The sequence below is a fragment of the Hypomesus nipponensis genome, chromosome 7 (genome assembly GCF_054491055.1).
Source record: "Hypomesus nipponensis isolate SF chromosome 7, ASM5449105v1, whole genome shotgun sequence".
Lineage (NCBI taxonomy): Eukaryota > Metazoa > Chordata > Actinopteri > Osmeriformes > Osmeridae > Hypomesus > Hypomesus nipponensis.
This window is the reverse complement of record NC_140367.1, coordinates 617,867-645,000: the sequence shown is the minus strand read 5'-3', so window position 1 is coordinate 645,000 and position 27,134 is coordinate 617,867. Positions and strand designations below refer to the sequence as shown.

The 27,134-nt window shown below is 50.5% G+C and overlaps 3 protein-coding genes across 11 annotated transcripts in view; all 3 read left to right on the top strand.

The window, feature by feature from the left end:
* The window catches only part of grip1 (glutamate receptor interacting protein 1), a 61,268-nt gene extending 58,390 nt beyond the window's left edge, over nucleotides 1-2,878 (top strand). For all 4 annotated transcript variants that reach the window (XM_084701530.1, XM_084701529.1, XM_084701528.1 and 1 more), the window contains 2 exons: nucleotides 1-56; nucleotides 138-2,878. The exon at nucleotides 1-56 is cut by the window's left edge and continues 91 nt beyond it. In XM_084701530.1, coding sequence (XP_084557656.1) covers nucleotides 1-56; nucleotides 138-395 — 314 coding nt within the window. In that variant the 3' untranslated portion in view covers nucleotides 396-2,878. The remainder of the gene's footprint in view (nucleotides 57-137) is intronic.
* A 608-nt stretch (nucleotides 2,879-3,486) lies between these two features.
* Nucleotides 3,487-5,718, top strand: LOC146276254 (uncharacterized). Of its 6 annotated transcripts, none has more exons than XM_084701659.1 (5): nucleotides 3,490-3,700; nucleotides 4,459-4,635; nucleotides 4,754-4,855; nucleotides 5,119-5,254; nucleotides 5,400-5,515. In XM_084701659.1, the coding sequence occupies exons 1-5, from the start codon at nucleotides 3,638-3,640 to the stop codon at nucleotides 5,426-5,428; spliced, it is 507 nt and encodes a 168-aa protein (XP_084557785.1). In that variant the 5' UTR covers nucleotides 3,490-3,637; the 3' UTR covers nucleotides 5,429-5,515. The 6 variants fall into 6 exon arrangements, with proteins under 6 accessions (XP_084557786.1, XP_084557785.1, XP_084557781.1 ...); XM_084701655.1 differs by having other exon boundaries at nucleotides 3,493-3,700; nucleotides 5,119-5,244; nucleotides 5,400-5,718; XM_084701658.1 differs by having other exon boundaries at nucleotides 3,537-3,700; nucleotides 4,479-4,635; nucleotides 5,119-5,244; nucleotides 5,400-5,718.
* Nucleotides 5,719-10,339: 4,621 nt separating this feature from the next.
* Nucleotides 10,340-27,042, top strand: shank3b (SH3 and multiple ankyrin repeat domains 3b). The gene is given in 25 exon segments (XM_084701461.1): nucleotides 10,340-10,603; nucleotides 11,672-11,881; nucleotides 12,060-12,263; nucleotides 12,413-12,484; nucleotides 12,622-12,730; nucleotides 12,847-12,998; nucleotides 13,477-13,644; nucleotides 13,734-13,850; nucleotides 13,950-14,027; nucleotides 14,168-14,234; nucleotides 14,697-14,928; nucleotides 15,017-15,054; nucleotides 15,057-15,185; nucleotides 15,403-15,516; nucleotides 15,798-15,873; nucleotides 15,958-16,040; nucleotides 16,528-16,652; nucleotides 16,750-16,882; nucleotides 17,024-17,104; nucleotides 18,245-18,375; nucleotides 18,713-18,806; nucleotides 19,580-20,082; nucleotides 21,500-22,881; nucleotides 23,265-23,294; nucleotides 23,933-27,042. Coding segments are annotated over 24 exon segments (4,887 nt in total). The 5' UTR covers nucleotides 10,340-10,603; nucleotides 11,672-11,698; the 3' UTR covers nucleotides 24,519-27,042.
* Nucleotides 27,043-27,134: the final 92 nt, after the last annotated feature.

Below are 27,134 nucleotides of genomic sequence, written 5' to 3'. Positions count from 1 at the left end.
GCCCCGGGGGCCCCGCAGAGCTGGGGGGGCTCAAGTCCTACGACAGGCTGCTACAGGTACACTCACACACACAGATATAACACACACACAGACAGTCCCCCCTAGACACCCCACCCAGGGTAACTGTGCCCCTCCAGATCAACCACGTTCGGACCCGAGACTTCGACTGTTGCCTGGTGGTTCCTCTCATCGCAGAGTCTGGCAACAAGCTGGAGCTGGTGATCAGCAGGGGCCTGGGTTCGGCTCAGCCATCCTGCGAGCTCCACAACACCCCCGCAGACCTGAGCCACTCCCCCGCAGACCCCCTGTTGAGCTGGAGCGAGGCTGGGGGGAGGGAACCCGCTGGGGGGGACCCGGCTGTCCACGGACTCACTGTCTGCTGGCCTGCAGCTTAACTCGAGGCTGGGGCTGGGGCTGGGGCTGGGGCCGGGGGAGGATAGAGACCCCAATAAGACCTTATAGCAGAGAGAACAGCCTCAGAGTGGACGTCCTCAGTGTGGACGTCCTGGATCTCCTTGGTGCTACTGACTGTGGTCCCCCTGCGTGGATGTGTAGCTCTATAAAGCACAGACACACTCCTGTCCTGAAGACAAGGCCTACAGGCCACACACACCAGGAGTCTCCTTCCTCCTGTTCCTCCTCCTCCTGTTCCTCCTCCTCCTGTTCCTCCTCCTCTCCTTCTCTTCTCCTCCTCCTTTTCCAGGAGGAGAGCAGAACACCGTCACTCCTGGACTAATGTGAGTCTGAAACAGTGACCCGTGCCATCATTATCTCTCCTACCTGTCTCCACTGGGCTGGTCTCTCCTCCTGGTCTCTCTCCTCCTGGTCTCTCTCCTCCTGGTTTCTCTCCTCCTGGTCTCTCTCCTCCTGGTCTCTCCTCCTGGTCTCTCCTCCTGGTCTCTCTCCTCCTGGTCTCTCTCCTCCTGGTCTCTCTCCTCCTGGTCTCTCCTACCTGTCGGTACTGGCATCTGGTCTAACCCTGACTACCACATCATGTGGACCCTGTTGGGTGTTTACATGTGCTGTTGGACTGGCTGCTCTGTGTGTGTGCGTGTGTGTCTGTACTGTGTGTGTGTGTGTGCGTGTGTGTCGGTACTGTGTGTGTGTGTGTGCGCGTGTGTGTAGGGTATGTATGTTTGTGAAAGTGCATCACAAGTAGTTGTAGGCCAGACTTTTGACCCTGCTCATCAGTAGCAACACACACTGTCCTGATGATGCATTCATACACACACACACACACACTCACTCAACACACACTGTCCTGTTGATGTATTCACACACACACACACACACACACACTCAACACACACTGTCCTGATGATGCATTCACACACACACACACACACACACACACACTCACTCAACACATACTGTCCTGTTGATGTATTCAGTCTGTTCACTGTTCAGGCTTCACTAAAACACTAAGACCTTCAACACACATACACACACACTCATATGTGTGTGTCAGTCAGAACACACTACCCCTAGTCAGCACAAACAGTCAGTCTGTCCCTCTCCTGACCCCCCCCCCCCTCATGACCTCCTGACCTTTGACCCTTGACCCCTCCTCACGCCACAGAACTTCAGCTGGCTGCACACGTCAAGCATGATGTCATCTGTTGTGAATCCTGAGCCATCCAATCCCGTCTCCCCCTTTCTCTGAGTAAATATGAATATGCTAATCTATGTGCTACTACTGGCGTTGTTACAAGTATGTTTTTGTACGTTTTATCGTTTTCTGAGGTCGCAGCCCTGAAGGCTTCACTAACCATGTGTAAAATAGAGAATGGTTGTTGTGGGTTTGAAACCCGGGCCATTATGAGGAAATCTGTGTAATTTCTCACCAACGTCACAACAACGGATTTCCAGGATATTTCTTACAAAGTACAGCTGCTCTGCATCAAAATATCCATTAGGACAAAAAAAAGGCCTGTTTTAGTCAGGCTAGCGACGTTCCTCTCGTATCCCGTGGTGATGATTGATGTCCCGCCCTGTTGTCAGTGCTCACCCAATCACATTGTCTACTCACTATTTAAACTGGCTCGGCAACCAATCACAGGGCTCCTTAACGAAAGCCACAACCCCGTCCCGCGGTCACGTTGCGAAGACTGTTGAAGCCATTCTGAGATTGGACCCACACTGGGGTCCTGTAGTGCATCTCTACTCCGTGTCTACTGTGTCTCTACTGTTTCAATGTGTCTCTACTGTCAACAAGGTCCACACCTGTCTCTTCATTTTTACTATTTTACGTTGTGTTGTTTCTATTCTGTTTTCTACTGTAGCTCTACTGTAGAGACACCACTGTGGTCTCTCCACTGCGCACAATTATACCCTCATTCCACAAACACTGGATTCTCCACTGATAGTTTGTGAGTTGGTCTTGATTTGATTGACTTGATGTCTACTGCTACATCTATTCCTCAGTAGAATGTTAAGGGTTTCTGCAACAGGTCCTGTCCTCTGCTATATGGGCCAGACTGTCGCTTCGCACCCTAACCTGTTAGCTGTTGTCGGTAGAAACACCAATAATGTGATGTCTGGACTGTAGTACCGCCCCATCCCACCGGGGCTGGGCCAATCATCTTTCTGTTTGTGTTCCTCTGGATGGTATTGGACTGAAGCACTGCCAATTGAAATAGTGGGTAACCATTCTCTATATATGATCTGTTTGAAAATCAGTTTCACTGTTAAAGTCCCAGAAAAGAAAAATGTATTTTTATTTCTAATGGACAGGTATTATGAACTATGTAAAGTATTTTTGTACAAATTTAATACTTTGGTAGCATGATATTTATCGTGTATGTATAACTTTGGGAATTCCTACAACTGTTACCCTTTGTATGTAAGAAAAGACAAACTAAATAAAAATTAAAACTGAGTGGGAAGTCCTAGTAGTGTTCTGACGTGAACATAAAGACCTGCTGGTCTAACCCTAACCTGGGTTACTATCAACATTCATGACAATGAGCTCTCTACTGTTTCATAACTCAAATGTATAGAAACGTAGTCTACAACATTCGCAATAACTGATGTTGTTGTTGTTGTTGTTGCAACAACTGTACAATGTGTTGTACTGTACAACATAAAACATTCACGAAAATGTTAATGAATAGTAATGTACAAAAGTAATGAAAACATGTATAGGACGGTATATGGAAGCACATCAGTAAAAAGGCATTGACAGGTGGGCACCACCTAATTCGTTGGTTTTGAATTTACCTCTTTAAAATGGATATATGAATTTATTTAAATGTTTTTTTTTAATCTGATCACAAAATTCAGATTTTGTTCTATTTGAATTTCTGAAGCTTGAATTTAATTTATTTTTTTACAGTTCACATGTGAATTCAAAACCAAAAATTCGGTGGTGTTTAAATTTCAATATTAAGTATTCAGCCTTTTAAAATTCTAAACATTACGTCACTGATTTGCTTCCACAACCCCTACACATGGCCACACATACGACGAACTGACGTATAGGCACATGTGACTGAATGCGGAAAAAGCGGAGCGAGTCGAAAACGACGAAGGGTCATACCCGCTGATCTGGAGTCAGCCCTGTGTTTCAGACGCCACTTGAAACCAAGACATTAGGAACCGATCGCAGACCAGTGACCACAACCTCGTTTCATAAAATATGCACGGGCTAGTGGCGCGAACTTCAGTACCACTCCTTTCACGAGGGCTTCCGCGTCTGCAGGTAAGACACGTGCAGATTAAGTTACTGGCTGCGAACGGACGCTCGGTACGCTGTCAGACCAGTCAGACGTTACCGTGTTTAGATTTACCTTCATGGGACTGTGCGTCTGTGAAGCGCGTTCTAATACGGAGGATGTTTTGGCATGGTAATATGATTAGCTAGAGAGCTATAGCACACAATCAAGACCCGTCCATTCAAGAAAGATACGTTAGCGGTCAATTTACATAATTTAGCAGATGCCTTTTTCCAAAGCGACATAAAAATCAAGGATCAGAAGTGTTTAGTTCTAACAGTGTATCGGTGGTCAGAGTCAAGGAACGGTCTGTATTTACCAGACACAGTGTAAAGTAACCACATCTCGGCTACCAGGGGCAACAGTAACATGAGTTACAGTAGGACTATTACAGCGCAGCGGTACAACGTCATATCGGTCAGCTGGAATGTAGCCACGCTAAATACAAGATATTGAACCAAATCTCAGCCACCTCAATAAGTGGATGTAGATGAATTTCTTTTTGGGGTAGGCCTAGAAAAATATGGATACGCATCTGTAAAGTTTTTTTTTTTAACTTATTTACTTTGCAATGTGCACCCGGAGCATGATTTTTCGGCGATATTTTCGTTTTTGAGTAGGCCTTAGAACAAATTGGGTAGGCCTGTGCCCCTGGTGTGGATGTGAAGCGCGGGTGTGTGTGTGCAGGTTGTGTGGTGTGCGTGGCTGTTGTGTGTCACTGTGTGTCTCCACATACTCTGTACAGACCGTCACATCTCGCCCCAGCATGCCGTCTAACGTGGAGATCAAGGCCAGGGTAAATGACTACAACCTATTTGCTGAGAGGGCCAGCCAGCTCAGCCAATCAGAGGGTGTGGTGATCCGTCAGCAAGACACCTTCTTCAACTGCAGCAATGGACGGCTGAAACTGAGAAACCTGATGGTACACACACACATACCTCTCACACACACACACACACACACACACATATATACTTACAAACACCTGACACACTCATTTACATATACGTGTCTACAGTGTGTGGTGTGTGTGTGTGCAGGATGGGAGTGGCCAGTTGATCTTCTATGAGAGGCCAGACTGTGATGGTCCTAAACTGTCCTGTTACTCCATCTCCCCCACCCAGGACCCTGAGGGGCTGAGGGTGAGACTGCTGCCTGTCTGACTGTCTGCCTGTCTGACTCTGTCTGTCTGTCTGACTCTGTCTGTCTGCCTCTGTCTGTCTGCCTCTGTCTGTCTGCCTCTGTCTGTCTGCCTCTTTCTGCCTGTCTGACTCTGTCTGTCTGCCTCTGTCTGTCTGACTCTGACTCTCTCTGTCTGACTCTGTCTGTCTGACTCTGTCGGTCTGACTCTGTCCGTCTGACTCTCTCTGTCTGACTCTGTCTTACACTGTGTGTGTGTCTGTAGGCGGTGCTAGCAGATGCTCTGGGTATCAAAGGAGAGGTGAGGAAGGAGAGAAGGCTGTTCCTGGTGGGCCAGACCAGAGTTCATCTAGACACAGTGGAAGGACTGGGACACTACATGGAGCTGGAGGTCTCTGTGTGTGTGTGTCTGTTCCAGCCTGTGTACCTGTGTGTGTGTGTGTGTGTGTGTGGTGTTTCTGTTAGACTGTCTTCCAGCCTGTTAACCTGTGTGTATGTGTGTGTGTGTGTGTGTGTGTGTGGTGTGTGTGTGGTGTGTGTGTGCAGGTGGTGATGAGGGAGGACCAGAGCCCTGAGGAGGGGGAGGAGGTGGCCCGAGGCCTGATGGAGCAGCTTGCGGTGGGGCAGGACAGCCTGGTGACCGGAGCCTACATGGACCTGCTGCTGGAGGCAGCGGCCTAGGCTCTCACACACACACTGTATGCACCACACACCACACATACTACACCAACATTACACACACACACACACTTCTTTTGTTCTACATTTAGTCAAACCTAAAGTGAGTGTGATGACACACTATAAGTTCTGTAAATAGTTCTGGTGATGGTTGAAGTGTTTCCTTAATAAACTCTTGCTGACCTTGGTTCTGTGAGTCTTGGTATTTCCTCCAAAAACGCCCAAAGGCGACGGAAGGCCAAGGTAATGTCCTGGTTGGCAAGGTAACTTCCTGGTTGGCAAGGTAACGTCCTGGTTGGCAAGGTAATGTCCTGGTTGGCAAGGTAATGTCCTGGTTGGCAAGGTAACGTCCTGGTTGGCAAGGTAACGTCCTGGTTGGCAAGGTAATGTCCTGGTTATTTGTTTTGTGGTCTGGGGTTGTTGGTCTGGTGCTTAGCAGTCTGGGTTGAGCGTTGAAAAATGATCTGTCCAGCACATTCAGACGGTGTTAAATAAGACCATTACAAGTACACATAAACACCATGATAAAGGCACAAGCCTAGTTGTCATTATAAAGGTGTTCTAAACACATCTATACACTAGAAACCTACACCTATATACATGATAGGGGAAGGTACAGCTCAGCCTTTAACTCCAGAACCAGAGATCACAAGTTCAAATCCCTCTTTAAAGAAGCATGTTACATGATGTTACAGGGAGTCAGGTGGCTGAGTGGTTAGGGAATCGGGCTAGGAATCTGGCTACCCATAACGGCCCGCATCAGATTCAAGACCCTGGTACTGACATTCCGAGCAGTGAACGGGACTGCACCCGACTACATCAAGTCTCTCCTGCAACCTTACACTTCACCCTACTTGTCCCTGTACTTGCTGTAAGTCGCTCTGGATAAGAGCATCTGCTAAATGACTAAATGTAAATAATGACATCATTCTGAATGCAGGTTTGATCCACCAGGGTGCAGCATCGACCAACCACTGTCATTCTCCAGTCAAAACACTTCACATCACCAAGCTCTGGTGTACACCCCCACCCAGCCCTCCTCACCCCCACTCACCCCTCCTCACCCCCCACCCAGCCCTCCTCCATAATGTAGTATGTATAGTGTAGTATGTATAGTGTAGTATGTATAGTGCAGTATGTATAGTGTAGTATGTATAGTGCAGTATGTTTAGTGCAGTATGTATAGTGTAGTATGTATAGTGCAGTATGTTTAGTGCAGTATGTATAATATAGTATGTTTAGTGCAGTATGTATAATGTAGTATGTATAATGTAGTATGCATAGTGCAGTATGTATAATGTAGTATGTATAGTGTAGTATGTATAGTGTAGTATGTATAGTGCAGTATGTATAATGTAGTATGTATAGTGCACAGCAGCATAAGCTAACTTCGGGGTGCGTATGGATCTACTAATAACCACGTTGGTGGTTTAGTGCCGTAAAGTCACATTACTGATGTTTTTTCCCCATCATGCTGCAGGAACTGTATCAGAACAGCTGATTGGAGATGCCTGTCTCTATAACGTCTCCATAGCAACGGGCCACTCCCCCAACTCCCACGCTATGTAAGCCCATTTTTAACTCTTTTTCTCCCTCCCTCTCTCTCTCTATCTCTCCCTCTCTATATCTCTCTCTCCCTCTATATCTCTCCCTCTCTCACACTCTCTCCTCACATCCTCTGTTTCTGTGCCAAGCATTTCCTTTTCCCATTTCTGGCAGATTCTCTGCCTCCCTCTCTTTCTCTCTATCTTTTACTCTGTCTCTTTCTCTCTCTCCATCTTTCCCCCCCCTTCTCTCTCTCTCTCTCTCTCTCTCTCTCTCTCTCTCTCTCTCTCTCTCTCTCCCCTCCTCTCTTACTTCCTCTTCATCTCTCTCTCCCTCCCTCCTTACTGCAACTGAGAAGCCTGAACAAGTGTCAGAGAGAAAGAGAGGGGGATCGAGAGAGAGAGATTGGTGTAGGTCGGGCCCACGCATTGGAGTGGGAGACTGCCTTTCTATGCACACACACACACACACACACACACAGTCAGTGTGTCATGGTTGCAGTGTGGGCTGAGTCGAGCATTTTTGTCATACAGTAACAGCACAATCTCTGCCTTCGCTCTCCATCCTTTCCTGCCTGTCCACCTTCTCTCCATCTCTTTCCTCTCTCTCTCCCTCCATCTTACCCTTTATTTTTCCCTCTATCCCTTCCTCTCCCCTCCTTCTCCCTTTCTCTCTTTCCTCTCTCTCTTTCTACCTCCCATCCCCTCTTTCCTTCTTTCTCACACACGAGTTTGCAGGAGTGAGAATCTGGTGATGGAGTTTCTGAGTCTGTGCTGCACTGGGTGAGTCCTGATTCCGTTCTGATCCCGCGTGTGTCTGAAAGAGGAGATAGAGAGAGAGAGAGATTGAGAGATGGACAGAGAGAGATTATAATGTTGAAAGAGAGATGTAGGGAGATAGATGGGGAAGATATTTATATGCATACATGTGTTTGCATGTGTGTGGGTTATGTGTTTGCATGTGTGTGGGTTATGTGTTTGCATGTGTGTGGGTTATGTGTTTGCATGTGTGTGGGTTATGTGTGCACATGTGTGTGGGTTATGTGTGCACATGTGTCTTCTTGACTTCCGGATGGCAGTCGTGACTCTGGAGCTTCTTTAATTCTCTCGCCCACACAAAACCTCTCCCATCTTCCTCCTCCGCCTACACCCTTCCCTCTTTTATTCCTCTCTTCCCCCTCTTATTCCTCCTCTCCTCCTCCTCTCTTCTTCTCCTACCTCTCTGCTCCTCACACACTCTCTTCTCAACTCTTTTCTGAAATGCATACTTTCTCCTCTCTCCTCTCCTCTCCCACCCCTCCCCTCTCCTCCTCCCAAACAAAGTGACACATCATTGTAATCATGTCAGTGTGTTGTTGACTAGAGTGTGTGGGTGTGTTCAGTAATAGTCTGTGTGTGTATGTGTTCAGTACTAGTGTGTGTGTGTGTGTGTGTTCAGTACTAGTGTGTGTGTGTGTTCAGTACTAGTGTGTGTGTGTATGTGTTCAGTACTAGTGTGTGTGTGTGTTCAGTACTAGTGTGTGTGTGTGTGTGTGTTCAGTACTAGTGTGTGTGTGTGTTCAGTACTAGTGTGTGTGTGTGTGTGTGTGTGTGTGTTCAGTAATATTCTGTGTGTGTATGTGTTCAGTACTAGTGTGTGTGTGTATGTGTTCAGTACTAGTGTGTGTGTGTTTTCAGAACTAGTGTGTGTGTGTGTGTGTGTGTTCAGTACTAGTGTGTGTGTGTGTGTTCAGTACTAGTGTGTGTGTGTTCAGTACTAGTGTGTGTGTGTGTGTGTGTGTGTGTGTTTGTGTGTGTTCAGTACTAGTGTGTGTGTGTGTGTGTTCAGTACTAGTGTGTGTCAGATCCAGTCACTCTCCATGTCGTCTCTCTGTGGTGTCATGGCAACGCCTCATCTCCACTCCAGTTACATAAAATCTCTCTTTCTCCTCCCAGCTTAGCTACAACTTGCTAGTTAGTAGCAGAAGTAGGTCTAGTGTAGGTAGGGCTAACTAACTAGTAGCATAGATAGGACTTGCTTCCTAGTAGCATTAGTTATGGCTGGCTAACTGACTGGTACGCCTTGTAAATTGGTTTGGTAGTCCTTCTTAGGTGATCATATAGGACTGTTTGGTGGATCTGGTTAGCTAGTAGGTCATCAAAATAGGATTAGTTACCAGGTATTCAGGATGCTAGCAGGTTAGCAGATTAACAGGTAGTATTAGCTGGTTATGCTAGCAGGTTATGCTAGAAGGTTATGCTAGCAGGTTATGATAGCAAGTTGTGCTTGCAGCTGCCACTTTAGGCAGTGCGACTGTTCTGTTTGATGAACAGCCAAACCAGGTTTCTGGTTACTATGGTAACACCTGGGGAAGAGCAGTAGCACAATAGAAAATACATTCCTCTGCACTTCCATAACTTTATACATGTGTGTGTGTGTGTGTGTGTGTGTGAGTTAGTGTGTGTGTTAGTGTGTGTGTGTGAGAGAGAGAGTGAGTGTGTGAGTATGAGATGGAGTGAGTGTGTGTATGTGTGTGTGTGTGTGTGAGAGAGAGAGAGAGAGAGAGAGAGAGAGTGAGTGAGTGAGCGTGTGAGCGTGTGTAGGAGGAGGAGGAGGAGGAGGGGGGGGGAGGGGGGGGGGGGGTTATCTTGGCTTTGCAGCTCCTTTGGTTTTTCCTGTTAAACATCCGTCTCCACGGGAACAGAGGCAGGAAACAGGAAGGGCTGCTCTCTGGAAGGGTGTGTGTGTGTGTGTGTGTGTGTTTGTTTGTTTGTCTATGTGTGTATGTGTGTGTGTGTGTGTGTGTAAAGGGAAACTTTCTGGAAGTGTTCAGACCACCACACACTCTACAATGAGACAGAGAGACAGAAAAGGGGGGGAGAGAAGGGAGAGAGGGGGGGGGGGTGGAGAGGGTGAAGGGGGGGTGGAGAGGGTGAAGGGGGGAGAGAGGGGGGGTTGAGAGGGTGAAGGGGGGGAGAGAGAGGGGGGTGGAGAGGGTGAAGGGGGGGACAGAGGGGGGGTGGAGAGGAAAGGAAGGGTGAGGAAGGGAGACAGATTTAGACATGCTAGGTGGGGTTGATCAGGGCCAAGGATGAGATATAATATTAGGATGTCACATTGTTACACAAGACAGCACGCCATTGGCCATCCCACCCGGGACATGCGCTTTCGGACGTCTCATTGGCTGGGGTTAAGTGTCTGGAAGCGAGGGATTGGTGGGTGAGGAGGAAGTGAGTTTCCTCTGCTGTTTCCTCCCTGTGAGGAGCTGCAGTCCTGCCCAGAGCCCACAGCAGACACACCAGCTCTGGAAGGCCTTCAGACTCCAACAGAACCTGGAACAGACAAGCACATTCTGGAACAGACAAGCACATTCTGGAACAGACAAGCACATTCTGGAACAGAAAGCATTCTAAAGCCTGATAAAGTAGTTTCCAAGAGATTTTGAATTCAGCTCAGAGTAGGACAGGCCAGGTGAACTAGTTAGTAGAAAACAGGCTAGTAGTGAATTAGTGGAGGCGGCTCGTTTTCATGTGATTGGCACGATACAGGTGACTATGACTTTTGAACATGTCTGTGTGTGTGTGTCTGTGTGTGTCTGTGTATGTGTGTGTGATGGTCTGGAGAATTTTTTTTCTTTTTTCTGATGGTATAATTTAAAGTGAGAACAATTCTGCAGAATGTGGCGTCACCATAGTAACTGGGGGAATGCAGATGAGGGTCTCTTTCTAAACACACACACACACACTCACACACTCTCTCACACACACACACACACTCACACACAGCGCTAGGCGGATCTTCAGTAAACTGCAGAGAGGAGGAGGGACAGGATTCCCTGAATTTTCCCTCTTTGCCAGTTTCCATGACAACCACTCACAACTTGTGAAGGCTTGTGCTCTGATTGCGACAGTGTCTCAGCAGATAAGAGAATGACACGGGGGGAGGGGGGGGTTGTAGGAAGGACCAGGTGGGATCATTTCATTCAGTGGAATGCGTTCAAGATCTAAATAGCTCAGCATTTGACTGCAGATCAAGAAGGTTGCAGTATCAATTCCCCCCTGCATGTCCCCCCCTGCACGTCACTCTGTAGGAGAGAGCGCTGGAACGCAGACGTTGTTGTTAAAGAAGGGGAGGAGGAAAGAGGGTTTGGGTTAGGAGACAGTACACGCAGTCTGCGCTGGAACGCAGACGTTGTTAGAGAAGGGAAGGAGGAAAGAGGGTTTGGGTTAGGAGACAGTACACACAGTCTGCACTGGAACGCAGGCCTGGGTGGCACTTTGTTCTCCTAGTGAATAACAGGAAGTGAAGTCATGCAAGTGGGCAGGAACATGGTTCTTCCACCACTGCAGCTGTTATCAGAGTTTGAGACAGGACAAGTCTTCACACTGCAGTGGGCCAGAAGGGCTAAGAACGTTCTGGATTCCCTCTGGCTTCCGCAGAGATCTAGAATTTCCGCTTCTAGAGTAAAAAGGGTTCTGAGGCTGCTGTGATGGGGATTTTAGAATGCTGTTGGTTTCAAAGTTCGAGAACGTTGTTGTTGTACATTACACTAGCACACTGCTGTGTGTATGTGCGTCCTGTGTGCAGGTGCTGAGTGTGTGTGTGTGTGTGTGCAGGGCTGTGAGAGGACAGTGACAGACCCCATGCCTCTGAGTCCGGCTGCTGACGCCAAGCATGACCCCCCAGACCGACCCCGAACACACGCCGCTACCAACGGCAACCAGCTCGCTTCCACCGTCGCCAGGGACGATGGGGCAGATAACCTTGACGACCCCCCTGGAAACAGTATCGTCATCCGCATTGGAATCCCTGACCTGCAACAGACAGTATGCACTCACTCATACACACACACACATTCCCTGGAACCTAACCCTAACCTCACTCTTTCTGTATTCATACACTGTGTGTGTGTGTGTGCGTGTGTGTGTGTGCGTGTGTGTGTGTGTGTGTGCGTGCGTGTGTGTGTGTGTGTGTGTGTGTGTGCGTGCGTGTGTGTGAGAGCAGAAGTGTCTTCGGCTCGACCCAGATGCAGCAGTGTGGAGCAGTAAGCAGCTTGTCCTGGTGACTCTGACACAGAGCCTGGTGGATGTACTGAACTACGGCCTCTTCCAGCCAGCCTTCAACGGACGCGCCGGGAAGTTCTTAGACGAGGAACGTCTGCTGAAGGAGTACCCTCTCCCCCCAATAACCCCCATCCCCTACCTGGAGGTACACCTACCCTCCCCCCTGCCCTACTCTGCCCCACCCTGCCCTGCCCCCAGTAACACCCCTTCCTGCCCTGTCATACCTTGCCCAACCCTGTCTCTTATAGACTAGGTCCTACACACTACCCTACAATCCTGCTTGTCTGGTTTCAGTTCCGTTACAAGAGGCGTGTCTACACTCAGAGTTATGTGGATGACAAGCAGCTAGCCAAGCTGCACACCAAGGTAGGACACGCCTGCTAGCATTAGCACTGGAATACACTGCCAGCCTTACCAGTGATATATACCATACAATTAGCCTTAGCACTGGAACATAGCATGCTGCTAGCATGCTTGTTGTTGACCCTGAGGCACCTGTCCAGGCCAACCTGAAGAGGTTCATGGAGTACGTGCACCAGAGGAACCTGGAGAAGGTGTCCAGGGTCCTGGAGAAGGGTCTGGACCCCAACTTCCACGATGCAGACACTGGGGGTGAGCGCTCCCTCACACACACACACATTTACACACACATTTACACACACATTTACACACCCACACATACAAAGTAAACCCAGGTCAATGCTGCGTGTGTGTGTGTGTGTGAGCAGAGTGCCCTCTGACCCTGGCTGTTCAGCTGGAGGCGTGCGCTGACCTCATCAAGCTTCTGCGGAGCGGAGGAGCTCATCTGGACTTCAGGACCAGAGATGGCATCACCGCCCTGCACAGAGCTGTGCTCTGCAGGAACGCCCTGGCTCTCACTGTGAGCACACACACACACTCTAAACATCTGCATCCCCAGATCCTGCTGTCCCCCTCCCCCAGACCCTAACCCTGTCCCCCCAGACCTTAACCCTGTCCCCCCAGACCCTAACCCTGTCCCCCCAGACCCTAACCCTGTCCCCCTCCCCCAGACCCTAACCCTGTCCCCCCAGACCCTAACCCTGTCCCCCTCCCCCAGACCCTAACCCTGTCCCCCTCCCCCAGACCCTAACCCTGTCCCCCCAGACCCTAACCCTGTCCCCCAGACCCTAACCCTGTCCCCCCAGACCCTAACCCTGTCCCCCCAGACCCTAACCCTGTCCCCCAGACCCTAACCCTGTCCCCCCAGACCCTAACCCTGTCCCCCCAGACCCTAACCCTGTCCCCCAGACCCTAACCCTGTCCCCCCAGACCCTAACCCTGTCCCCCCAGACCCTAACCCTGTCCCCCCAGACCCTAACCCTGTCCCCCTCCCCCAGACCCTGCTGGACCTGGGCGCATCCCCAGACTACAAGGACAGCCGCGGCCTGACCCCGCTGTACCACAGCAGCATGGTGGGAGGAGACCCGTACTGCTGTGAGCTGCTGCTGCAGGACCACGCTCACATCGGCAGCACCGACGAGAACGGCTGGCAGGAGGTGCACCAGGTACACACACACACAACACTAAAACACATTTGAAGTTATAGGGCCCCATTTTTAATGTTTCACTGTACCTACACCCGGTCTGTCTGTAGGCTTGTCGTCATGGTAACGTGCAACACCTGGAGCACCTTCTGTTCTACGGAGCGGACATGAGCTCCCAGAATGCATCAGGAAACACAGCACTGCACCTGTGTGCTCTCTACAATCAGGTTCCCTCACACACACTCGCACATACACACTCACACATACACACTCACACACTCACTCATACACACACACAGGCCAGGTTTTGACCTCTAATCTTGCAGGATGGCTGTGCAAGGGTTCTACTGTTCCGTGGAGCCAACAAAGACATTAAAAACTACAACAACCAGACTGCCTTTCAGGTAAAAAAACTACAACAACCAGACTGCATTTTTCCAAACGAGAACAGAATATACAGTATGTTTAGTATAGTGTGTGTGTGGTGTGTGTTTATGGTGTGTGTGTTGTGTGTTTGTGGTGTGTGTGTGTGGTGTACTTCCAGGTCGCCATCATAGCAGGGAACTTTGACTTGGCAGAGATCATCAAGATCCACAAGACATCTGACGTTGGTGAGTCCTCCTCCATCGTATGAGGTGTGTGAGGTGTGTGTGTGTGTGTGTGAGGTGTGTGTGTGTGTGTGTGTGAGGTGTGTGTGCTGTGTGTGTGTGTGTGTGAGATGTGCATGGTGTGTGTGAGGTGTGTGTGTAACAGCTCCTGTGTCTCAGTGTAACAGCTCCTGTGTCTCAGTGTAACAGCTCCTGTGTCTCAGTGTAACATCTCCTGTGTCTTAGTGTAACAGCTCCTGTGTCTCAGTGTAACAGCTCCTGTGTCTCAGTGTAACAGCTCCTGTGTCTCAGTGTAACAGCTCCTGTGTCTCACTGTAACAGTTCCTGTGTCTCAGTGTAACAGCTCCTGTGTCTCACTGTAACAGCTCCTGTGTCTCAGTGTAACAGCTCCTGTGTCTCACTGTAACAGCTCCTGTATCTCAGTGTAACAGCTCCTGTGTCTCAGTAACAGCTCCTGTGTCTCAGTGCCTTTCAGGGAGAGCCCGTCCTACACAAAGCGCCGGCGAGGAGGCGGACCCAGAGCTGCAGGGGGGAGTGGCCTGTCTTCTCCCCGCTCTCTGATTCGCTCAGCCAGTGACAATGCCCTGGAGAGCCCCGCCTCCACGTCCCCTGGCCCCTCCCTCCATAGCCTGGAGACCACGCCCAGCCGCCCAGGAGCCGACACACACAGCCTGCGCAGACACACACGCCGCCTCAGGTACACACACACACACTCACTCATACAGACATGGGTTTCTCTCTGTGTCTTTCTAAGAGTGTATCTTTGTGTGTGTGTGTGTGTGTAGCCCCAGTGGCAAGGTGCAGCAGGAGCCCAGCCCCCCCCCTCCCCCCCCAGCCCGCGGAAGAAGAGGAGGCTGTACAGCGCGGTGCCCGGGCGCACCTTCATCGTGACGCGCTCACACACACCCCAGGGCACCGGGGAGATAAACCTGCACCGAGGGGAGAGGGTCAAAGGTCAGCCTTCTTCCCTCTGTCCAATCAGACATCATCTTGGCTCCGTTAGTCCAATCACACTTCACCTTCATGGCTAGAAGGCTGCTTCTTCACGACTGCACACAACAGCTGCTTCTGTCCTGCCTCAGATTCCTCCCTTTCATCTCTATCTTTATTCTATCATGCTCTTCATCTCACTTTCTGTTCTCTGTCCCTCCCTCCCTCCCCCCCCCCCCAGTCCTGAGTATAGGAGAGGGGGGGTTCTGGGAGGGCTCTGTAAAGGGCAGGACCGGATGGTTCCCTGCTGACTGTGTAGAGGAGGTCCAGATGAGACAGTATGACCCCCGTCTAGGTAACACACACACACACACACTCACACACGTATACACACTCACACACACACACTCACACACGTATACACACTCACACACACACACTCACACACGTATACACACTCACACACACTCACTCACACACACACACTCACACATGTATACACACTCACACTCACACACACACACACTCACACACGTATACACACTCACACACAACTCACACACGTATACACACTCACACACACACACTCACACACACTCTTCAGTGGGAGTCCTGGGGAATGTGTGTGTTGAGCAGAGACCAGAGAGGATCGCACCAAGAGGCTGTTCAGACACTACACTGTAGGATCCTACGACAACTACAGCTCCTACAGGTACTCACACACACACGCACACACAGAGGTCCTACAGGAAAGAGCAGATCTATAGTGTGTACCTGATGTGTCTCCATGATACAGCGACTATGTGATCGAGGAGAAGAGTGCTGTGCTGCAGAAGAGAGACAGCGAAGGGTTTGGCTTTGTGCTGCGAGGAGCTAAAGGTGAGAGGAGGGGAGGGGAGGGGAGATAAAGAGAGAAGAGAAAGTGAGAAAGGGATGGAGGGATGGAGAAAAGGAAAAGAGAACGAGGAAAGACTGTGTGAGAGAAGGAGATGGAAAGAAAGAAAGGATGGAAAAGAGAAAGAAGAGGGGAGAAGAGAGGAGTGCATCTGGACTTTGTGGCATCCCCATCTATACGCCCACGAGTAACCATGGCAACTGCAGATAGTCCAGAGCTCTCTGTCAACTCACTCAGCATCAACTGTGTGTGTGCGTGTGTGTGTGTGTGTGTGTGTCTGTGTGTGTGTGTGTGTCTGTGTGTGTCTGTGTGTGTGTCTGTGTGTGTGTCTGTGTGTGTGTCTGTGTGTGTCTGTGTCTGTGTGTGTCTGTGTGTGTGTCTGTGTGTGTGTGTCTGTGTGTGTGTGTCTGTGTGTGTGTGTCTGTGTGTGTGTCTGTGTGTGTGTCTGTGTATGTCTGTGTCTGTGTGTAGCCGAGACCCCCATCGAGGAGTTTGCCCCCACCCCTGCGTTCCCTGCCCTGCAGTACCTGGAGTCTGTTGACCTGGAGGGCGTGGCCTGGAGGGCAGGGCTTAGGACTGGGGACTTCCTGATTGAGGTAAGGCCCCGCCCTCCACCATCACACTAGATATTCAGCCTGTGAAAGTTGCTGACAATGGGGCCCTGTGTGTGTGTGTGTGTGTGTGTGTGAGCAGGTGAACGGGGTGGATGTGGTGAAGGTGGGCCACAGACAGGTGGTGAGTCTGATCAGACAGGGGGGCAGTCAGCTGCTCATGAAGGTGGTGTCTGTCTCCCGCAAACCTGACGCACACCTGCTGCGCAAGAAAGGTACGCTATCACGGGGGGGGGGGGTACTGTGTGTGAGTGTGACTGTGCGAGATGGAAGAGAGTGAGAGAGAGAAGTCGAGTGTCATACTGTAGGGGATTTCCTATGATGTGATTGGTTGTGGCCCTGTTGTGTTGTCCTAGCCCCGCCCCCTCCCAGGAGAGCTCCCAGCACCTCCCTGACACTGCGCTCCAAGTCCATGACCGCCGAGCTGGAGGAGATAGGTGACACACACACACACGCATGGACACACACAGACACACACACACACACACACAAACACACATGGACACAAACACACATACTTTCTCTTTCACATGCACAGACACACACACAGACACACACACACACACACACATGGACACAAACACACATACTTTCTCTTTCACATGCACAGACACACACACAGACACACACACAGACACACACACAGACACACACACAGACACACACACAGACACACACACAGACACACACATTCTCACATAAAAAACACACACTGGTCAGATAGATGCTAATCTGCTCTCTCTCTGTAAGCATCAGCCAGGAGGAGGAGAGTGGGTGAGTTATGGTCTGCAGTCAGTCTTGTTGTCTTGTTGTCTAGTCTTGCTGTCTCGTCTGCAGTCAGTCTTGTTGTCTTGTTGTCTAGTCTTGCTGTCTCGTCTGCAGTCAGTCTTGTTGTCTTGTTGTCTAGTCTTGCTGTTTAGTCTTGCTGTCTAGTCTTGTTGTCTAGTCTTGCTGTCTCGTCTGCAGTCAGTCTTGTTGTCTTGTTGTCTAGTCTTGCTGTCTCGTCTGCAGTCAGTCTTGTTGTCTTGTTGTCTAGTCTTGCTGTCTAGTCTTGTTGTCTAGTCTTGCTGTCTCGTCTGCAGTCAGTCTTGTTGTCTTGCTGTCTCGTCTTGCTGTCTCGTCTTGTTGTCTAGTCTTGCTGTCTAGTCTTGCTGTCTAGTCTTGCTGTCTAGTCTTGTTGTCTAGTCTTGCTGTCTCGTCTGCAGTCAGTCTTGTTGTCTTGTTGTCTAGTCTTGCTGTCTAGTCTTGTTGTCTAGTCTTGCTGTCTCGTCTGCAGTCAGTCTTGTTGTCTTGCTGTCTCGTCTTGTTGTCTAGTCTTGTTGTCTAGTCTTGCTGTCTAGTCTTGCTGTCTAGTCTTGCTGTCTAGTCTTGCTGTCTAGTCTTGCTGTCTAGTCTTGTTGTCTAGTCTTGCTGTCTAGTCTGCAGTCAGCGGCCTGAGTAGGAGGAAGACTGCCTAGCTTGGGAACAGTGTTGTGTGTTACCACACACAGTGTTGTGTGTTACCCTGTCGGTGTGAGCTGTGATCTGAGTGTGGAGAACAGCTGCCATCCTCTCACCCTGTGGTGTTTGTGTCACAGAGAAGTTGGATGACATGCTGGCAGGCACACAGGAAGTGGTCATGAGAACCCGCCCCTCTGAGGCCGACTTCCGGGCGGCCACAGTGAAGCAGCGTCCCACCAGCCGGCGGATCACCCAGGCAGAGATCAATGTACGACCCTCCTGCTTCTGAGCTTGCTGCTTCTGTTTGGAGTCAAACTGGGAGGGGTGGACATACCATTTTAAATGGGTTGTCTGACTGAATCAAATCAAATGTATTTGTATGGCCCTTTTTACACGCAAGAATGTCACAGAGGGCTTCACATACACCCATAGAACTGCCCCTCAACCAACCTAAACCCTCAAGGAAGACAAGGAAAAACTCCCAACGGGAGAAAAAATGGAAGAAACCTTGGGAAGAGTAATTCAGAGAGGAATTCTGAACATTTTAGGAAAGTATTTTCCTCACAACCATCTCTCTTCTCCCTGTGTGTGTGTGTCTGCTCCAGTCCCTGTTTGAGAGGCAGGGCATGCCTGTGCCTGCAGGGTTGGAGAAGGTGACCATGCAGCTGCCCAGAGGCATGTCCAGGACCAAGTCTTTTGGTGAGATCATCCTCATCACACCAGTCCAGGAACACCACCCTCTCCTGTCCTCCACCACCCTCTCCTGTCCTCCACCACCCTCTCCTGTCCTCCACCACCCTCTCCTGTCCTCCACCACCCTCTCCTGTCCTCCACCACCCTCTCCTGTCCTCCACCACCCTCTCCTGTCCTCCACCACCCTCTCCTGTCCTCCACCACCCTCTCCTGTCCTCCACCACCCTCTCCTGTCCTCCACCACCCTCTCCTGTCCTCCACCACCCTCTCCTGTCCTCCACCACCCTCTCCTGTCCTCCACCACCCTCTCCTGTCCTCCACCACCCTCTCCTGTCCTCCACAACCCTCTCCTGTCCTCCACAACCATCTACTGTACTCTAATATATTGGTACCTGTTCTACTCTACTCTGCTGCACTTTATACTGTGCTTACCCTTACCCTGCTATACTATAACCATCTTTCTCTACTGTGTTCTACTCTACTGTTCTATTCTACTGTGTTCTATTCTACTGTGCTCTATTCTACTGTGTTCTATTCTACTGTGCTCTACTCTACTGTGTTCTATTCTACTGTGCTCTACTCTACTGTGTTCTATTCTACTGTGTTCTACTCTTCTGTGCTCTACTCTACTGTACTGTGTTCTACTCTACTGTGCTCTACTCTACTGTGTTCTACTCTACTGTGTTCTACTCTACTGTTCTATTCTACTGTTCTCTACTCTACTGTGTTCTGCTCTATTCTCCTCGTTTCCACTGCAGCTACTCTGTCTCCCCCTGCAGGCGCTCCAGAAGACGACAGGATCTCTGCTCTGATTGGAGAGAACCGGTTTCCGCGGAGCTCCTCCATGACGGACAGCTTTATCCCACCCCCTCCCCAGACCGCGCCCCCTCCTCCCCCCTCCCCCTACTACCTGGAGTCCGGCCCCCCCCCCGCATTTCTACCCCCTCCACCGCCCGTCCGGGGGGCGGAGCTAACCCGCTCCAGCTTCAAACCGGGGGCGGAGCCTAGGCTGCACGAGGCCTGTGATTCGCCCACGAGGAGCCACGCCCATGCAGAGCGCCAGAGGAAGGCGCGGTCTATGATCATCCTCCAGGACTCCCCCGCCCTGCTGCCCCCCGACCCCGCCCCTGTTCCTGCCCCTGGCCCCCTAACCTCTCACCCCGTGTTGGAGCGTCGGAGGCGGGGCCGGCCGGTGGAGAACCCCTATGCCAATGTGGGCCAGCAGGCTCCGCCCCCCAGCAAGCCCCAACGCAGGAAGTCTCCACTGCTCAAACAGCTGCAGGTCAGACTGCGGCTAAACACATGCATGGATGAATGGATGAGTATGGTAGCAAATCACTGACATGATTTGAATTTTAAAAGGCATTGAATACTTAATATTGAAATCTAAACACCACCGAATTTGTTGGTTTTGAATTCACCTCTTGAATAGGAATAGGAATATGAATTTAATTCAATTAATAAAAAGTTCAAAAAATTTAAGATAAAAAAATTTAAGGTTCAAAAATTCAGGTTGCTCAAATTCGAACAGTAAAATTCTGATCCCAAAAATGTAATTAAAAATATTCAAGCTGTAGACATTTTAATAGAACAACATTTTGGCTTCTCAAATTTGAATGGTGACTTTGTTTTACATACATATTTGAACTGAAAATATTACAGCCTAAAAAAAATGTTGAAGAAAAAATCCCCAAAAAATCTGACATCTGACAAAATGTGCAACATCCAGGATACCAAGGATAGGTAAGGCAATCGAGCCTGAATGCAATCGAACCATCTCACTTCTCCAAGAAGTGCTCAATCACAGCCCTCTCTCCTCAGGCCCCTCTCAACCAGATGTGGCTGCAGGCAGTCATACAGAGCCCCAGAGCTAGCCAGGTGTGGCTGCAGGCAGTCATACAGAGCCCCAGAGCTAGCCAGGTGTGGCTGCAGGCAGTCATACAGAGCCCCAGAGCTAGCCAGGTGTGGCTGCAGGCAGTCATACAGAGCCCCAGAGCTAGCCAGGTGTGGCTGCAGGCAGTCATACAGAGCCCCAGAGCTAGCCAGGTGTGGCTGCAGGCAGTCATACAGAGCCCCAGAGCTAGCCAGGTGTGGCTGCAGGCAGTCATACAGAGCCCCAGAGCTAGCCAGGTGTAGCTGCAGCCAAGCAATACCTTGGTATCCAAGATGTTGCAATCAGATTTTTTTCCTACCAAATTTTTCGGTAAAATGTTTTCGACCGCTTATTTGTTCAGCCTCAACATTTTTGGCCTCAACAATTCTTAGGTTAGGATATCTTCGGTTCGGATTTCTTTGGATCGAAAAGGTCACATTTTTGGGCCAAAATGTTTTTTGCCTCTAATTTTGGGGATAAATATTTCACTATTCAAATTTGAGCAGCCTGAACGTTGTTCAATTTAAACAGGTGAATTCAAAACCTACAAATTTGGTGGTATTTGAATTTCAAACATTAAGTTTTCAATGCCTTTTAGAATAAAATTAATTCTGTCACTGATTTGCTCCCATAGATGAGTGGATGATTGAAAGGGTGGATGAACACAAAAATCCGTGAACAAATAAATAAATTGTTGAATATTTCCATGAATTAGTGATACATATTCATGTATTACATGTTGTCCTAGTTTCATTTTTAAACAAACTCACATTTTCATGATGTTAAAGATGCTGATGATGAGGAAGGTCTTGTTCCATCCATCTAGGTGGAGGAAGGGGGAGGAGCCAATCCCAGCAGGGCGGAGCTATACCAGCAGCAGGTTCTCTCTGAGCGTGCTCGCATCCAGGCCACACCCCCTCAGGGACGACGCTCCTCCCTCTTCCTGTCTGTGGAGGGGGCGGGATCAGAATCCTCTGCTCCTCTCCTCCTGACCCAATCACATTCCATGGACGACCTGGGGGAGCTGCCTCCACCAATCCCGGTGCTGTCCCCTTCCCCCTCCCCCCAGGGCTCCACCTTCCTGCACCCGCTGACGGGAAAGCCCCTCGACCCCGCCTCCCCGCTGGCGTTGGCGTTAGCGGCGCGGGAACGAGCGCTCACTGCCCGCACACCGAGCCCAGAACCCCGTCACAAACGCACCACGCCCCCCCAGACCAGCCCTGAACCCCGGCACAAGCACATAGCCCCGCCCCTCTTCCTTGATGGGCATGTGGAGCGACCGGAGACGGAGGGCGGGGCCACCTCCCCCGCCGCCCCCTCCCCCGAGCGCTGGAGGCCCTCCCCCCTGCCCCTGCCCATCAGTCAGGTGACCATCAGCGTGACCAGTGAGGGCCAGGCGCCCGTGCACATTGAGGCACAGCGTCAGGCGGATAGGAGGCGGAGCCTAACAGTGGGGAGCTCGGAGGAAGAGGGCGGGGCCTACACCGTGACCCTGCCCCCTGCGCTGCTGTCGTCCAGTGACGAGGAGACAAGGGAGGAGCTTCGCAGGATCGGGCTGGTGACTCCGCCCCCAGGCTTCACTGCATCCCCACCCCCCACCCTCTCTGCCTCCCTCAGCCTGTCTCCACGGCGACCCCAGCCTGGCGAGGTGGGGGGAGGGGGAGGAGGGGAGTCGGCCCCGGACTCGGGGGTGGAGGAGGGGGAGGACAGGAGTGCAAGCGACCCCCACCTGGACGCCTCCACCTCCCCTGGCAGCACCCCCGCCCCCAGCCTACCCCCGTTGCCCTCCCCGGACCTCCACCAGCCCCAGCCCAGCCCCAGCCCCATCCCCTCCCCCAGCCCCGGGGGGCCCCCAGACCCCCAGGGCCTGAAGCCCCGGCTGCGCTCCCCTCTGGGCCGGGGGCGCTCCGCCCTCAGGGACCCCCTCCTCAAGCAGTCCTCCGACAGTGAGCTGCTGCCCTCCAGTGGCTCCAGCCCCGGCCGGCCGCCCCGCTACCTGTTCCAGCGGCGCTCCAAGCTGTGGGGGGGCGACTCGGGCGAGCGGCGGCCCAGGCAGGGCAGCCCGGAGGAGGGGAGGCCCCAGGCTGTGGGGGGGCAGGGGCTGGAGCTGGCCTCAAGGCTGCAGCTGCTCAGTAAGGACACACACTCGCTGGGGGAGGAGCCTGCGCTGCTTGACCCTGGGAGGAGGTCGCCGGTGGGAGGGGCTAGGTAGGTGTCATCACCAGCCAGCCAATCACAGCTTGTTACAATCTGTGGGCCAATGGATAGCAAATGCAAGTTCACAGAACAGCTTGAAGTGGTGAAGGGGAACTAGAGGGGGGAACTGGTCAAAACTAAAATAGGTTAACTAACAGACTACTCTGAGTCAATTTGTAAAGGTGCTGCTTACAAGTTTACACAGTATTGTTGGTTAACTAGTATGGGTTAACCAGGTAGGTTAACCAGGTAGGTTGGCTAGTATTGGTTAACCAGGTAGGTTAACTAGTATGGGTTAACCAGGTACGTTAACTAACATGAGCTAACCAGGTAGGTTAACTAGTATGGGTTAACCAGGTAAGTTAACTAGTGTGTGTTTCCCTGTATTCCTGCAGATGTGACCAGGACATTGGAGACAGTAAAGCGTAGGTTTTTAGCTTGCTGGTAAACACCACCTTCTTCCCTACCCTAACTAGCTTAACTAGCCATACTAACCTTACTAGTCTAACTAGCAGTAGGCTACTAGTATTTTAGCTTGGTAGCTAACGACGTAACTAACTATGCTAGTTAGCCTACCTAGCCATACATGTGTAATTTCACTAACCCTTACTAGCCTAACTTTGCTGTACTATGTAATGCTAAGATATTTTAGCAAGCTTAACTGTGCTAACCAAGCTAATTAACCAAACTAACCATACTAGTTTAACTTTTTCAACAAGGCTCAAACAGTAGCCCAACTGGTTTAACTTCTCTAACTAGTTTAAATTCCCTAACTAGCCAAACTACTCTAACAGTATTAGTATAGTTTTGCTAACCGTGACCATTGCCCCTGTCCTGGCCAGGACAAACTACCCCTTTCTGACCAGGAGAGCACCAAGGATATAACTATCCCACTCAGCCCAGTGTTAACTGCCCCTTGTACCCTCACTAGGTGAAACAGGGGGTTCTACTACCCCAGCATTAACATTCTCTATGCTTCCTGCATCATGCGACAGAACGTTGTGTATATTCACTCAAGTCGTTCCATCTTCTTCCCTCCCCCCTCCCCCCTCCCCCCTCCCAGGTTGTTCAGCAGTTTGGGGGAGTTAAACACCATATCCCAGAGGGCCTATGGCACCACCTTCACTGTCAGACCAGGAAGTCGCTACCCGGTGACGCGACGTAGCCCCTCCCCCTCCCCCTCCTCTGAGAGGCCGGAGGCCCTGGGGCCTGGGAGGGGTTTTGCGATGAGCCCCTCCCATCACCACCACCACCACCACCACACCATCCTCAAGTCCTCCAGCCTCAGCCTGCCGTCCGAACCCAAGGAGGTCCGCTTCGTGATGCGCAGCGCCAGCGCCCGCACACGCTCCCGCTCTCCTTCCCCCTCCCCCCACGCCTCCCCCTGCCCCTCCCCCGTCCTGGGGGGCCCCCTGCTGGCCCTGCGGCCGTGGCGCCAGCGCCCCCTGGCTCTGTGGAGTAAATATGACGTGGGGGACTGGCTGGAGAGCGTGGGGCTGGCGGAGCACCGGGCTCGCTTCCAGGAGCACGAGATCGAGGGCTCGCACCTCCCAGCCCTCACCAAGGAGGACTACGCTGAGCTGGGGGTCACACGTGTCGGCCACCGCATGAACATCGAGAGGGCGCTAAGGCAGCTGCTTGAGAGCTGAACCCCGACCTTTGAACCTGTTAACCGCTGACCCTAACTCCCTGAACCCTGACCTCTTAACCCACTGAACCCTGACCCAAAGATCGTTGACCCCATAACCCCCCCCCTGAACCCTAACCACTGACCTGCTGGCTCCAACAAGATCCTAAACCTAGTTTTGACCCTGATCCCAGTCTTGAGACTGGAACCCAGACCTACCCTGACCCCTGACCACATTGTGTGGAGAAGGACTGCGATCCAAAGACAGCTTCCTAAGGAGTCGAGTGTCGAGACAAGAAAATACCTCCTCCATCTCAATATCTCCAATAGTTCAATATTTTACCATTTATAAAATCTACTTTTTAATCTTTGACATACTGGTTAATGAGTGGATATGTTGAAAGTTGTGTTAACTCATAAGTTGTAAAGTGTTATGAATATGAAAGCATATTAACCCTCTGGAGTTGAAACACCCTCATTTGAATGACAGGGAGACTCTAGACCCCTTAATGTGAGTGTGTGTGTGTACATTTGTGTGTGTCTGTCCAAAAGCCTGTTTTCCAAGGTGTGTATTTTGTATTTTGAGTCCTTCTCATCTGTTATGGGGTCTCAACCTGCCAGGAGCGCTGAACTGGGTTGTAGGACCACCTCTGCACAGCAGGTGGCGCTGTGGGTCCATCTAAACCCTCTCTTCCTCTGGTAGTGACAGACACTCAACGTTGACAACGTAAAGGTTTAATGGAGATTTATTACTGATTTCATGTAGTTATAGATGATTTTTGAACGTTTATCAAATATTTAACTGAGATTTTATCAAAGCCTTCTCAAAGGTATCAATGATTTCATGACGATGTATTCATGATTTCAATTTAAGAATTTAACTACAATTTAGTGATTATTTAATGGCAATTTTGGTTGTTTGTTGGTGGGTGTGTTCATGCAGGCCGTGCCTCTCACAGCATCAGTCTTTGTGGAAGACTGATGTGTTACTGTTTTAGTACCAGCCTCAAGCAATGCACACAACGCTGCTGACAGCCAAGATTGCTGATGTAAACAGTGATGTATGTATATGCGTGGGCTGTTGTGTGCCCTGCGTGTTGCCCTGGCTGGAGCCCACCTTGTCTGGGAGGGTTTGGCACAGCAGTTGGTGCTATATCTCACTGAAGCCATGTGTGCAGACGTACACTAACCCAACACAACCGGACACTTTGTAATAACCCCACCCTCCTACACCCACCCCTAACCCACCTCCACTCTCCTACACCACTCCTAACCCACCTCCACCCTCCTACACCACTCCTAACCCAGCTCCACCCTCCTAAACGCCCCCAACCCACCTCCTACACCACCCCTAACCCACCACCACCCTCCTACACCACCCCTAACCCACCTCCACCACTCCTAACCCACCTCCACCCTCCTACACCACTGCTAACCCACCTCCACCCTCCTACACTATTCCTAACCCACCTCCACCCTCCTACACCACTGCTAACCCAGCTCCACCCTCCTAACGCCCCTAACCCACCTCCTACACCACCCCTAACCCACCTCCGCCCTCCTCAGAAGATGCGTCCCATTGGCTCTCTAAACTGAGAGGGGCCTATCTTGACAGTCAGGCTCATAGACCAATCAGGGGAGGTGATCCCTCCCCCAGCCTTCTGTGACCTGTTTGAGCTGGTCACTGTCACCTCCCTAACCAATCATGGTCAACCAATCGGACAGGAACGGTTTAATCAAACAAATTATTCATTAGTCAATCAATCAAGAGTTACGTACACATCAATGTACTTTTTAACCAAACTAAAACTGGTGTGTCTGATATGGGTGAGGATGCCGTCTAGCAGAGTGAAAGGACATTGTGAACATAGTTATCACATGCAATAAGCAGCATCGCCTGTTCTCAGTTCTCCGGAACCGTCTACCGGCCACGAGCCGTTCACAGGACCAACCCAGGTAGAATAACAAACCTTGGTAACACCTTTGTCTCCCTTCACCTTCCTAATCTGACGGACAACTCTGAACACAAAAATACCAGCACTGCAAAGCAGCCTGCCCCCGAATGAACTCAAATATGATATATTTACTATTTTTAGTTTGTTAATTTTTTAACCCCTCCCTTGACAATCACATCGGAATGTATCAATTTAGATGTTTCTTTCATTTCCGCTTGCTTTCCTTCGAGCGCCCTCTGCCGAACGTAGGGAGTTAGTTAGAACAACACGGTTGATTGTAAACATTCTAACCTGTTTTTCGATCAGCTGAAAGTAACGACGATGATGATAATGATGATGATGTGTGTGAATGTCTTACTTTCGATGAATTTCCATTAATTCAGTCAAATTACTTGTATTTTAGGCAAATAGATACGTATAGTTTCAGTGTGACGGTAAGCGCTTGGTGATGGAATGTCTGTTTTATTCTTACTTGAGGTTCTTTTCCTCCATATTAAAGAGCCATTTATCCGCGTCCCGGGAAGCACATCGCTTAAACCTGGTGTGTTCAACTGTGTGACAAACTTTCTAATAAACTCATATTTACTATCATAGTTGTCTTAGTGTGTTACCCCCCCTAAAAATGATATCGAAGCTAGCCTATTTCTTCCGAAGAGACACGTGATATTATGTGTCCTATTGGT